This window comes from Trematomus bernacchii, unplaced genomic scaffold (assembly GCF_902827165.1).
Source record: "Trematomus bernacchii unplaced genomic scaffold, fTreBer1.1, whole genome shotgun sequence".
Lineage (NCBI taxonomy): Eukaryota > Metazoa > Chordata > Actinopteri > Perciformes > Nototheniidae > Trematomus > Trematomus bernacchii.
In genome coordinates, this window is record NW_022987828.1 from 4147063 (window position 1) to 4160577 (window position 13515).

At 42.3% G+C, this 13515-nt stretch overlaps 1 protein-coding gene across 3 annotated transcripts in view; it reads right to left on the reverse strand.

Annotated features, from left to right (window-relative positions):
• pde10a (phosphodiesterase 10A) overlaps window positions 1–13515 on the reverse strand; it is a 63943-nt gene that overhangs the window by 19669 nt on the left and 30759 nt on the right. For all 3 annotated transcript variants that reach the window (XM_034152173.1, XM_034152172.1, XM_034152174.1), the window contains exon 2: window positions 8505–8636. In XM_034152173.1, the coding sequence (XP_034008064.1) occupies window positions 8505–8636 (132 nt within the window). The remainder of the gene's footprint in view (window positions 1–8504; window positions 8637–13515) is intronic.

Below are 13515 nucleotides of genomic sequence, written 5' to 3' on the forward strand. Positions count from 1 at the left end.
TCCATCCAGGACATTTGTGCAGCAGACAAAAAAAACCCGCAGTACTCACATTAGTTGTTGCAGATTTCGATTTCAGTGAGAGTTCAACCAATAAAATCATCACACTGCAACAACGAGTCAAGCAGGCACAGTTGACATATCCAGGATAATGCAGGAAAAAAGTAGAGCAGACTTTACTGCCATGGTAAAACACCCTGTCATTTCTTATCAAAAAGCTTGATCCTGAGATAATATTAACAGTATGTTATATGTTTTTAAAATAAGATCTGTGCTTACTTGATGAATACTAAAAGAGATTTCATTATTTGACTTCATAAATACTGCACTTTAAAAGTATGGAACATGTGCTTTTTAATGCAAAAAACAAATACTGTAATTTGGATTAGTAATTCATACTGATTAATAATAATTTATGACATAATCATGCAGCTTCATAAAACAGTTTCATAACATTTCTACAAACCGCAGACGAATAAGAGAGACAAGAACATTCACAGCCTGCAATTCACATCAGCACAAAGGTCTCTGAACTGTTCGATGAGACATGGTGGTGAGGAATGATTTGGAGGAGCACCCAGAACATATCAGCAGCCCGGGACTAAGGCCTTTCAGCAGGGGAAAATCCCTCAGTCAGCTGGCTCTAATGTGCATGATACGGGCGCTTTATTGATCTCCCGCCTCAGATACGCCTCCCACAGGACGGCAGCTCGCAGTGACTCAGCGGTCAACATGTGTCGACCTTGTGGCCGTCCTGCATCAACCGGCTCCATGGAGGAAGGGCAGCTGCCACAACCAAACTCTTTTTTCTCTGCCATGGTTGACACTATTCCTTTTTACCGTTTCACACATGTCTCTGTAATATGACTCTCTGTTTGGTAAAGGGTAGTTTTAAAGGTTTCCTATCATGCTATTTTTAGGCATACATTATGGGTCTCAGATATATAAAAAACATGTCTATGATGTGTTTTGCTCAAAATACCAAGCAGATCACCCATTCTAGCCATGCCTCACACCCCTCTATTTCATCCCTGTTACGGACCGTCCACACAGCAGCGTTAAAAAATCTTGGAACGCTTCTGCCCATTCACTTTGAATGGGGTGACGTCACTTTGCCTCACTTTTCGCCGAACTGCATTGTGGGCAGCAGAGCGGAGATTTTCAGGATTTTCAGGATTCAAAGTTGAGCAATGTTCAACTTTTGAAGCTGAGGTGGAAGCGTCAGCCAATCAAATCCCGTGTATGCAAATCTGACAGTTCAAGCGCTAGCCAATCAAACCGCGTGTATGCTGGGAGAGACATACCGCAGGTCATTTCCTCATATTCCAAAACATGGAGGAGAAATTAGCGGTAGGGAATCACCCGGTGCTTTATGACCAGTCCCTATTTACCTACCGGGATATAAACCGGAGGAGCCAGGCATGGAGGTGGCAGAGACAGTGGTAGGTTTTCGCCTGTTTGGGGAGTTTATATCCAGTTTACTTCGGCTTTTTTGCTTCGTATGTCGGGGGCGGGAGATTCATGTGATTGGTTGTTGGTGCCTTGCTCGCAAAAAATCCCCAAGCTTCAGATACGCCCACCTCCAAGATTTTTTTAACGCTGCTGTGTGGACGGGCCTGATTTTGGGTCCTTAGCTTAAAAAAAAGAGGGGGTGGGAGCTAATGCCTGGACAGAATTCTACGGAGATACTCAGCTAAATGCTACCGTGATGAAACGCCATATCATGTTCAAAACCACATCAAGGATTATTTCTGAAACAGTATGGAGCTCAAATACTTTTTCTTTGTGGGTTTACCACAAGGTGAGTTGCTTTTTATATCCTGCTTTTTTACACATGTACTCTCTCCAGTACAGCTTAGCTCTGAGTAGCAAGCGATGCTTGCTAATGTAAACACATACCATATTACTTCCAAAACGTTGCGCATTGTTTCTGATAGCAACGTTTCTGATAGGTCCGTGGGTCCACATTTCCAATATTACGTCATATCGGCCGCAAATCTGGATCAGCTCCGTTGTACCCCCGTTTTTAGAGATTTGGGTACGGAGGAAAAGAGAGAGGGTTTTATTTTCTGACACTTTGTGAGTTCCCTGACACACCGGGGACACACATTTATATATAAAAGACATCAAAAAGTGCAATTTGCATGATAGGACACCTTTAACATACTTCATAAGACAAAAACCTTTTGTTTGGCGTTTCATTTAAGTTGCATTTCAGAAACCTAGATGATCAAAATGTTTTTTCCCCCAGTATTTTAAAGAGCCTCCCCTGAGTGCGGCCTTCCTCCCTCCTGATGGAAAGCCCTGCAGGTGAGACAGCTCTCTTATCACAGTGCGGGGTGTGTGGTTCTGCTACACAAGCACATCTTTGTCTGCATGCGAATGCCGTCCAAAGACATCTGAGAAACAGCATCAGCTGCTCAACAGCTCGGCCTAACTCTTGCCCCCGGAGTTTGGGACAGAGAGGCTGGAGACTCACTCACACTCCCTCCACAATGTTCCCCATTTAAAGGTGTTTTATTAACAAAAATGTGATTAGACATTGAAATAGCTTCTGTTTGCAGCCTTTCCAATCTAATTATGTGCTACTTTTCTATGGTTTATAATTTGAATGATGATCATTTTTACATTTTAAATTGAATATTTCAAGGATTTGGGCTGTGAATTGTTACTTTTCATTATTTTCTGACATCTAATCATTTAAATTAACATTCAAAAAATGATGAACAGATACATACCAAAGGAAGTCCAGAAATGTCTAATTTTGATCATACTGCTGACTAACTACTCTTCCACAATGACAACTTTAGGGAATTAAGAAATATCTTGATAGAACATGAACAAAACACAAAATGAAAAAAAAGTGAACCATTGCTCAAAATTATAGCAACAACTACAGACTTTAACTTAAGAGCTACAGTCTTCATTCACAACTGCATAAGCTAGACGAGACAGAACATATAGGTTCTTGTCTCAGTATGTGTGTGTGTGTGTGTGTGTGTGTGTGTGTGTGTGTGTGTGTGTGTCCGTCCGCGTGTGTGTGTGTCCGTCCGTGTGTGTGCATGTGTGTGTGTGCGTGTGTGTGGGTGTGTGTGTGTGTGTGTGTGTGTGTGTATAAGAAGGCACAGACAAGTAACAAGGGGCCTCTGGACAGAAGAAGCAGACATGTTGGGATTTATTAATCACCCCATGACAGTGTGTGGTGTGAAGTAAACATCTGTGGGACATCGGTCAAGGGAGGTGTGATGATCGAAGGACATCAGTAGGGATTCTGGGAAACTGTGTTTTGTTTGACATGTTCACTAACAGGCTGCTGTAAAATCGATCTGCACTGTAACACTCTGTTATGACCAGGCGACATCTGCTTTGAAACACTAATCTTGAAAATAAATACAACTTAATAAAGCAATAAAGTCATAAACATATAAAAGGGGAGGCGTCACGAGAAAATTGGAGTTCAGTTATTGCAACACTAATTTATAATATTACCACAAAGCACATTCAACGCAATAACAAGCGTGCAAATGTGGAAGAGTTTTCTCTGGATTCACAGGCTGCAACACAACATTTGCACAAACACACACAGACTTGCGTCTAGTTGCACAGATAAACTGATTTATGTAGTCCAATGTAACCCATCACATGATAAGTGAGAACGGGACTGGCTGCAGGGACTGCTTCCAGTAAGCAGCGGTTATCTCAGTGACGATCACATGATGACAGGTTCTGCTGCTGCACTCAAAGAGTAGAAGATCAATCTGGTCTCTAAAAAGTGGGACTGCAAAAATGAACAAAGAAATGCATCTTTACAATACATTTTCTTATTTTAACAGTCCAAAATTAAATATATACAGGAGAGCTTCTTTGAAACAAGCAAATAAATCTGTCGGACAAATCAAATTCCAGCCATTTTCGCAACACAGTGACCATTCAGCATGTGTGATGAACCAGAAATTAAACAGTGCTTGTCATTGGAGTGGATACAGGCACTGAGAGGCTTCAGAGCGGCGCCTAAGTGTCCACTAACAGCGGTCTAACAGAGGAAGTGGACTTGTGGAGTGATCTTATCTGATGTGAAGATCAACCCAGAGAGGGACATGCAACATAATGAGAGAGCTGTCAGGCTGATCCTTTCTGATGTTTCGCCAATCCGATCATAGGGTGGGTGGGGGCTATGGGGATCTTCCATTTAAAGTGATGTTTAAAACTCAGTTAATGGGGCTCATTTTTATATTGCTTCAGTTTATAATCGTAGCGGATCGAAAAGTTCAGATTAATTTTTCAATACATGATGCGCTTCCACAAACAACAACCAACATAATTATTACATTCAAATGAAGTACATTATTCAAGTTTACATGAACTTTGGATAATAACACGGGAGAAATTAGCGGAAGCGCTCTCTTTTCCTCTCTCCCTCTTCTGACAGCCCGTCAGTATCTCATGCAGCTCGCTAATCCAGAAATGAGTGACCCGACAGTGAAGAATAAACAGAACGTCACAGCGGGCGGGGCTGCAAGATTTCTGCTTCACACACGTTGCATACCGCTATTTTATTGTCTTTTTCAGACACCTTAAAATACTGCCAGACTGGTGAAGCCATTTTGGCGAGCTTGTTTTGCAGAGAAAAGTGTCATGTATTTTACGTCATGTGATCGGCTCTCCTGATCGGCCTTTATAGAGAGCACCGATCGATCGGCCGAGAGTGAATATCGGCCGATAACAATCAGCGGCCGATCGATCGGAGCATCCCTATTAATGATATCTAGACGTACACATTTTGCGCTGTCCGGAGCTGACGAGTCCATCTCAGGACACCTGCACTCTCAGTACAGCGCCACTTTCCGAACAGGAAATGCACGCAAATACAATCTTTTATATTATTAAGGTACAGCTCCACTTTCCGAACCATTAATGAATGCTTGTGTACACAAAACGGCAGACAAAACCGTTTTAAATGTGTGTTTCCTGTATGGCGAATACAGCTGCTTTATTTATGTCTGTATGAAGTTGTTGTGAGTGTGGACGGAGCAGCTACAGGTTAGCTTAGCCTGATCGATCACTGGCCTGTACTACGAAGCCAGTTCAACAGACCCTGGATATCTCTGAGTTATCTGAACTAACCCTAACAAACGAGATCTCGCTAAGCGGTCCTACAACGCTGGTTATCAACTCAGTAAATCAACCCAGGGTTTCTCTGTCCGGCTGAGAGTGCGTTCACATGAAAGGGGCGGGGTTAGCAACATTTGACCAATCACAAACATGGACAAGCGTACTGACAGCGCAGCGTCATACTTCCTGAATGAAAATTAAACTATAATATTAGACAAATATGAAGAAGTTAAACTTTAAACATCCATGACTTAAACACTTTATCCAGGATAGAAGCCACATAGCTGCACCTGCAAGGTGAATACAGCTGGTAAAAAAATACCGAGTGTTTGAATTTGTACATGAACAGGTTTATGATATCACTGGCACCCCGTCTAAGACACGAGTGGATCTGACTTTAATTACATTTGACTCAAGTGTTTCGTCAACTTAATGTGTTGTTTAAAATAACACTTCTGCATACAGTATGTGACAATGTACGTGTTGCACGGCCAGATACGGCTCAAGAAGCTGACTCAGATGAATGAGGCGAGTAAACACAGCTGACAGCCGCGGTGAAACTCGAGCGATTATTTGCATCGCGTCCGGTGTGAACGCACCATTATTACGTGTTATATAATTACAAAATAAAATCGCCACTCTCAGTACAACGCCACTTTCCGAACAGGAAATGCACACAAATACAATCTTTTATATTATTATTATTATTATTATTATTAATAATATATATATATATATATATATATATATATAAATAAAGACATCTTGTATTTTAGTTACACCCACTATTGATTAATTTGGTCAACATTGGACCTTGACACCGTACTGTAGCTATAGTGAAATAATATAATAGAAAACATTAAGCCTCTTTGATTTAATAATCGGAGCTGAAACCTCTCTGCCATCTCATATAACACACACTTCCTTATTTATCTTTGAATAGTAATAACATAAAAATAAAGACGACTATACTACAGTCCTTCGGTCCTGAGATTTGCGCCTGCAGTCAGGCTCCATGGACCTGTCAGCTCCGGACAGCACAAAATGCGTATATGAAGCGCTACGTCATGAACGCAATAAATCATACCCTCGAGGGGGCTTCGAGGGCATCTGATTGGCTATAGATAGAAAAAATTACAAGTACGAGGTTTTAAACAGAAAACCAATGTGTGTGGATCAAAAATACATATGTAAAACTTTTTTCTGTATTTGGATTTTATTTACATGTATATGAAATGGAACACTTGTGTGTGCATTGAAAAACACAAGTGTGGATCCTGAAATACAAGTGTGAATCCTTTTGCGCATCATTCACAAGTGTGAATCCTTCTGTGTGCGTGTGTGTATTATGAGACTGTTCTGAGCCCATAACATTTGGCACATGATTTGTATACTACATGTTTTATGAGGTAGCTGTTTTGCACTACATTGCAAAATCTACTGTACACTATTTTCAAATAAAATATTTGTCCTCTTCCAACAAATCGATATGGGTAACCACTCCACAAAACATCTTTACAACTATTAGGAGACGAGTTATATAGTTACTGTAATACAGCATTACATTGCACCCTAGACGGTTGTTTCTACCTTCCAGGCAGTCGGCGGTCAGTGTGCATTTCCGGGCAACATGAGAATCAGCTTTGAAATATGAAACTTGCTTGAAACATGCATCCATCATAATGAACGTCATATCTGCTTTTGTTTTTTTGTTGAAATATGTGATGGCTGTGGGTAATGCAGTGCAGACTTTCAGCCGCTGATTACGTTGACTCAGTTCACTGCGATGGGCTGCCTGACAATCTGGTTTTACTTCTGTACTGAAAAGCTAAAACATGCCTAATCATGTACTGTATATGTGATTTGTATTAAAAAAAACATGTTTTTTGGTCTTCAGTGTTAGGTATTCAACATAATTGCTATATACAATAATCCTGATTAAAAAGGTCAAATAAGGATATCATGTAAATAATACACACATGATAATATCGTGTTAGTAAATGATAGGGCTTGTAGATTTGTCTGCCTACCTTTGTACTTAACATTGTTCTTTTTTTAAGGTTAAAGTTACAGACTCTTTCTCCCAACACTTATATTTTGATTGGAATTTATTTGACAAAGAAATGTTCTATAGATATTGCGATGATATTGTTATTGTGCCTTATTTTGGTGGTGATCTGATACCGTTACAGCCCTACTTTGAAAAACCTGGGTTATCAACCAACAGCTGAGAAAACTCAACCTTTGCACTGAGGGCGTTGTGTTTCACGAGACACATGATAACTGAAAATGTATGGAAAACTGAGAAACGTTAGACGAGAGTCTCTTGCGTTTCTGCGATGAAGTTTTGAGTATTAGCATTCTGCTTTGCATCGGTTGTTTATACATGAGTGAAATGTAACCTAGTTGGTGCCAGGAAGAATGATTAACATGAGGGTGTCTATTTTGAGCCTGTCAACCTAAACACACACGCACATAAACTGTACTAAGGAAGCAGTTTTAAATGCAGGCTCTGATTGGGAAATGAACGTCTCTGCATGGCAGCGATGAACATTACTGTCTGCAGACCTCATGCAGAAAGCAGCTCCAAAATGTGACAAATCCATCTTCCGCCAGTTTCCCCCTTCACTTCAACACACCCAGAGCCAGAGCCAGAGCAACCCCTCCCACCACCACCACCACCACCACCCTCCCTACCCCTCCCCTGGGCCCCCTTCAGCCGGCTGCATGTCTCTGGAGGTCGTCTCTGACGTCAGCAGCTCGACTGGGCAGAGTGCCAGCCCTGTGGGCCCTTGATGGATGCGGTTGGTCTGAGAAACAGTCCGCTGTGTGTGGAGTGCACGGAATAGACTCAACTCGGCCCGCTCAAACACATCTAATGACCCGTAAACACCGACAGGCCCGTTCCCGCTCCCTTTCTTCTGTCTATCACACACACTGACAATTAGAGGAGACACATGTGAAGATGAGTGACTTGTACAGCAAATGGCCGGGATATTAAATGGAAGGCTGGTTATTCCTGGGAGAAAATATTCCTATTTTTCTTTGCGCAATAAAAGCAAACGACTGACATGGCTGCATTTGTGGTTGACTAGTCTGGAATTTATATGGGATTATTTGCCCAAATGTAACCAAAACAAAACATCACAGAAATTACAATCATGGGTCCATATCCTGGAATCCGCTGATCCAATTATTATGTCACAGTGATCCATGGAGCTGCAGCATGTGTGTGTGTGTTTCCTTGTTTGTCCCTGCATATGTGTGTGTGTGTGTGTGTGTGTGTGTGTGTGTGTGTGTGTGTGTGTGTGTGTGTGTGTGTGTGTGTGTGTGTGTGTGTGTGTGTGTGTGTGTGTGTGTGTGTGTGTGTGTGTGTGTGTGTGGAAGTGGGTTACCTGCAGGCCTGCTGCTGGTCTTCCTCTTCAGCCATCTGTCCAACGTCTCTGCGCTCACACTCTCCAACACAAAGTCGTCCAGCATCTGCGGGTGCAGCGAGAGGTAGGCCTTCACTTTCTCATCGGTCAAGCCTGAAGAGGAAATAAGTAAATTGTATTTTAGCTCACGCACTGCAGCTTTATTTATAACAATATGTCCAAATTAAAAATAATTCTGGGAGATGTTGCAGAAAATGTTGGAAATTCTGGAGAAGTCTGAAGGAGAGAAGGCTAATGTATAAGAGGATGGAAACAAAACAACGTCATATGACACGCTGCCAAAGGCCCACAGTGTTCCAGACAGTCACCCAAACAAATGTACAGGCCAGAAACAGCCGAAGGTCATCTCTTGCTCTGACTGCGAGGTGAGAGCGGCAGCAGCGCCTATGTTCCAGCTAAAGCTGTCAGATAGCCGAGCTAGCTCGCATATGTTTACTGTAAAGCTGTGTCTCCTGGGATAGGAGCCCCCAACAGAGGCAGCAGGATAAAGGAGGACTCGATTGTGCTTAATAGGCAATTAGGTTCTTGAGAGCTTGCTAAGTGCTGCTGTTTACCGTCTTTGTTGTCAGGGAAAAAAGCCATTTAACAGACCATCGTTGAGGGAAAGTTGTTTTTAAAACACCCGCTGGCGTCTGAGAGGCCGTCATGATGCACTGAGAAACCATCGTGTTAAGGTCACTCACCTAAATGGAGTGTGTGTCTACAACAAAGACCTGTAGGTTTACTAAATTCAGCCGTGAGACGTCATTGCATCATGAGACCGCTGACACAGCACGGATATAAAATGGAACTGAAACTAATAATTCCTGGAAGAGGAATAACACAACCTATGCCTGTGCTAAATTTACATTTTACGGCTCACAGTAATTGAGCTATGATAACGATAAGAGTAGAAAGCCGGTCGTTGTATTCAGACAGCCGTGTTCGTTGTACTTTTATTTCGCTCTCTCACGAAATGCCAGGTTATCAGCAGCACCTGTGTAGAATCCCTTCAGGTATAAATCACAGGAGGATATGTAGCTGGAAGGCAGGTGATCACCCGTCAGAGGCACAAACACACACACACTGCGTACAATTTCTACTTAAATAACTTGATAATCTTGATATTAGGGTGTTGACTAACTACAAACTTGTGGAGGGAAGCAAAAACAGGTAGCTGCAGGTAAAACATGTTTAAAAATCGCATTTGAGCAACAATACTGACTTTGAATTGAAATTAAGGAATCAAAGTGCTGCCGATTGGTTATCCGTCGCAGCAGTTCCCTACGACCTTTGATCTATTATCCCAGAACGAATAATTTGATGTTCAGTTACGATGGATCATCTGCTCGGTGTGTGTGGGCTTGTATGTGTAGGTCGAGCAGGGCTTGTGGTTGCAGGCAAATAAGGCAAACAGAGGTGGGGGTTAGTTCAGGGGGTGGGGGACGCTGCGGTCTGACGCTGTCCAGACACAAGACACAGATCTTCAGGAGCGAAACGCCTCACGAGACTCCTGGCCAGCTCTGACGCACATCGGCAGGATACGGCTTAATAAAACAGACAAAGTTAAGGGGGGGTGGATGGAGCAGCAGGGGACAGAAAGACACACAGAGAGGAGTAAAATGAGAACGCTGCAAAATACCCTTACGACTTTGTCCTATTTGAAACACAAAGGAGGCACTGTGATTAGTGACACTACAAAACAAACAAGGGGGCTGTGTCAATTTATGAATACAGGTTTTGTGTCGAAGATTATTAAGCTATCATTATGTGTGCACATGAACAGAAATAGTCAAATGTCCTATTTCCATGGGGTAAAAACCAACTGCAGTGTTTCAAATTTTACAGTGGGCACTTTATGGTTGCTTAAATGGTGTACATCCCTGTGCTGAAAATGGCTGGCCCACACGAGTAGATGAGAGAGAAAAAGAGCGTTTGTGAAACCTTATTGGCAAGAAACGACCAAACCATGATTGTCTAGAACAGCCACTTATTTCTGAGCCCTAATTTAACCTTTAACTTTTCTAGCTTCGGCTGATGGACAAGAATGTAGAATTAAATTACGACAACATTTCTACCAACATCTTAAGACAAGGGATATATCGCTGACTACATTCGCTATTTTTGTTATAGTCAACAAATCACAAAAAAGTACCAAAATTAGTCCATCTCCCATACTTCCCCAACACATCTATCGTTGTCACTTTTAAGCTCATCTGTTCCTGCTACACAGACCCAATATCAATCTACTTTACGATGATTTGATGTAAAACAATATCACAATGCATAATTGGAAGGCAGTGCACAAAAAAGCCTTCAAAGGTTGACTTGTCCAATGAATGTCCATTTTTGAAAATGCTCGCAACTGCTTTAAGCATCACTGTTAGATTCATTAGGTATTTATCATCAACATTTATCAGTTTAGAAGAATTAATCACGAGGTACTAGTAATGAGTCAGGTCTAGGGATGGGTATCGTTAGGATTTTATCGATACCGATACTGCTTATCGATACGTATTTTTCAATACTCTTATCGATACTTTTCAATAATTTGGTGCTCAAAATTATAGACATGATTGTATTTATTATTTAATGTAACTTTTTCAATGTCATACCAAGCAGGTATGAGTGTGTTTGACAGTGTGTCTCTGGAAGGGGGGCGGTAATTAGGGGCAGTTCATAAATCCATGTAAACATGACCATTATTCAGTTAAAACGAGACGCTGCGTGCGCACCTCCTAAACCGGAAGCTCCGGTCGGCTAACCATTATAATCCGTTTATTATTTATAATTGTAATGATGGATTATCAGTAATCATTTTAAAGTTACACAGAGACACTGGATTAACCGTTTTTATGCCCTTGAACACAACTTTTGATCACAAAACAGCAAAGGTAAGACATAATTATCATCATGGCTACGTAAAGTGAAGTTGTTTTCTTGCTCTTTCCTGGCTGCTAGTTCAGTGAGTTTTGATCGTACAGTGATGAGACTTATACCAATGGAATCTGTGGAATCTCAGCTTTCATGTGATATGTTGTTTGTACAGATACAATGACGTAGAAAAGATCGCTTTTGCCAGTTATGTGCTAAAGTAGCCGTTAGCCCCGTTAGCCCGTTTTGCTAAGTGTTGAAAGACTCTTGGTGTTGGACTTCTGTTCCGTGTAGGTACAATTGTTAATATTGTCTGTTAGCTGAGTTTCCCGTTAAGTGGGTATGCATCATTAATAGGTTGTTAAATGTTAAGAAGCCTTGAGACGCTGTTTCTAGCAAGATGTTGCGTCTGCCCCTATGGTCTGCCCCCGGGAGTCTCACAATAATAAGAGCGCTGTTAGGAGAGATGACGAGTGGCATTCACAGTGGCCAATCAGAGTGGTACTCAAACCGGATACGTCACACGGGATGAGGGTTCCCAACCAACCAGAATTGTTTAAACTAAGGAAGTAGTGTAATTCATATACCAATAGCAGCACCGTTTGTCCAGCGGCTTAACGGTATACCAATACCGTCCAATCAGGTACCGGTACTGACTTAGTACCGGTTCTCGATACCCATCCCTAGTCAGGTCAAATGAATACTAGTTTGATGGTGATTGATAACACTTTGGTCTCAACATCCCAGCTTCTTTCTGTCGACCCTCTGATTCCTTCCAAAGTCTCTCGAGCCGCAGCTCAACAAAATGTGACCGCAGTGACAGTCAGAGCTGTGGGATATGCGTCAATGTCCGAGGCCTGGGCCTACAACGACTAATCAAAGGTGCAGCAAGAACCGTCCAACAGGCTCTGGTCCGGCATGGTTAACCCACAAGGAACTACATGTGCTCAGTCGATCAGGAGGAAGAGGCTGCCGTGGGAGAAGAAAACACTTGGTCACTGGTTTGATGTTCCTTCCCACTGGGACAAACAATGCTAAAGATCATGGCATCATCAAGATAAGCTTAGATGAGTTTTCATACAAATGAATAGACGGGAAGCAGTTTCTTGTGAAGAATGACTGTGAGCAGTTTGAGTTCAGTTAGCAGGGATTTTGGAGCCTGACTCAGACTTGAGCTTCCTGTGCATCAAACTGAAACTTAGTTTATGTTAAGTGAGGTTTGTTGCATAACACTTATCTTACGGCACACCCTGGGACTGGGAAGCAAAGGCCAAACCAGTCACAGTCTGTCTGGGTCTCACGTCTTCATGGTCCCTGCATGAACACTCTGTTTGACGGAGAATGCCTTAAAGGTGCCATGTCATGGCCATTTCTACTGATCATATTTCCATTGTTGAGGTCTACTAGAATAGATTTAAATTGTGCAATTTTCCAAAATCACATTGGTTTCTCATACAGCATCTCTGTATAGTTTGTGTATTCACCAGGTATTCACTCTCTGTCCTAAACGGCTTGTTGGAGCTCCTGCCCCCCCCCTCCCTGTGAGCCCAGTGTGCTCTGATTGGTCGGGATGTTGCGAGGCTGGACAGGTTTCCGGGTCGGCGATACAGCGAAAAAACAGCGAAACTCATCCTGTGCACACACAAACACTCACAGCCAAAGTAAAAACAATAAGTGTGGCTTGATATTGAGTAAGAAAAAGGTTTATAACGCTGTGAGAATGGGTCTGCGGAGAGCATTTCTCCGCAATCCCAACTCGTCTATTACCAGCGTTCAGGGAGCTCTATGCAAGTCAATGGGGACTCCCTGTTAGTTAGCCAAGGGATCCTGGTGTGTGAGGTGCTCCGCGGATTGGTCCATTTGGGCCAATCCGGTAATTTGTTGTTGATTTGGGTATTCACACGTCAGAGAACCCAGGAAGAAAACAATGGAAAATGAGAAATCTCCAACAAGGCGTTCTGGGGCAGCATAGACAGGTATTTTCTGTGTTAGAGTTTTACTCGCTACAGGGTGTACTTTGAGGGTTTTTGACTCTGCAGACCGTTTACATGAACAAAAACCTTCATAACACACAAGGGGACGGGTAATAACCGGAAAAGCATGACATGGGCCCTTTAAC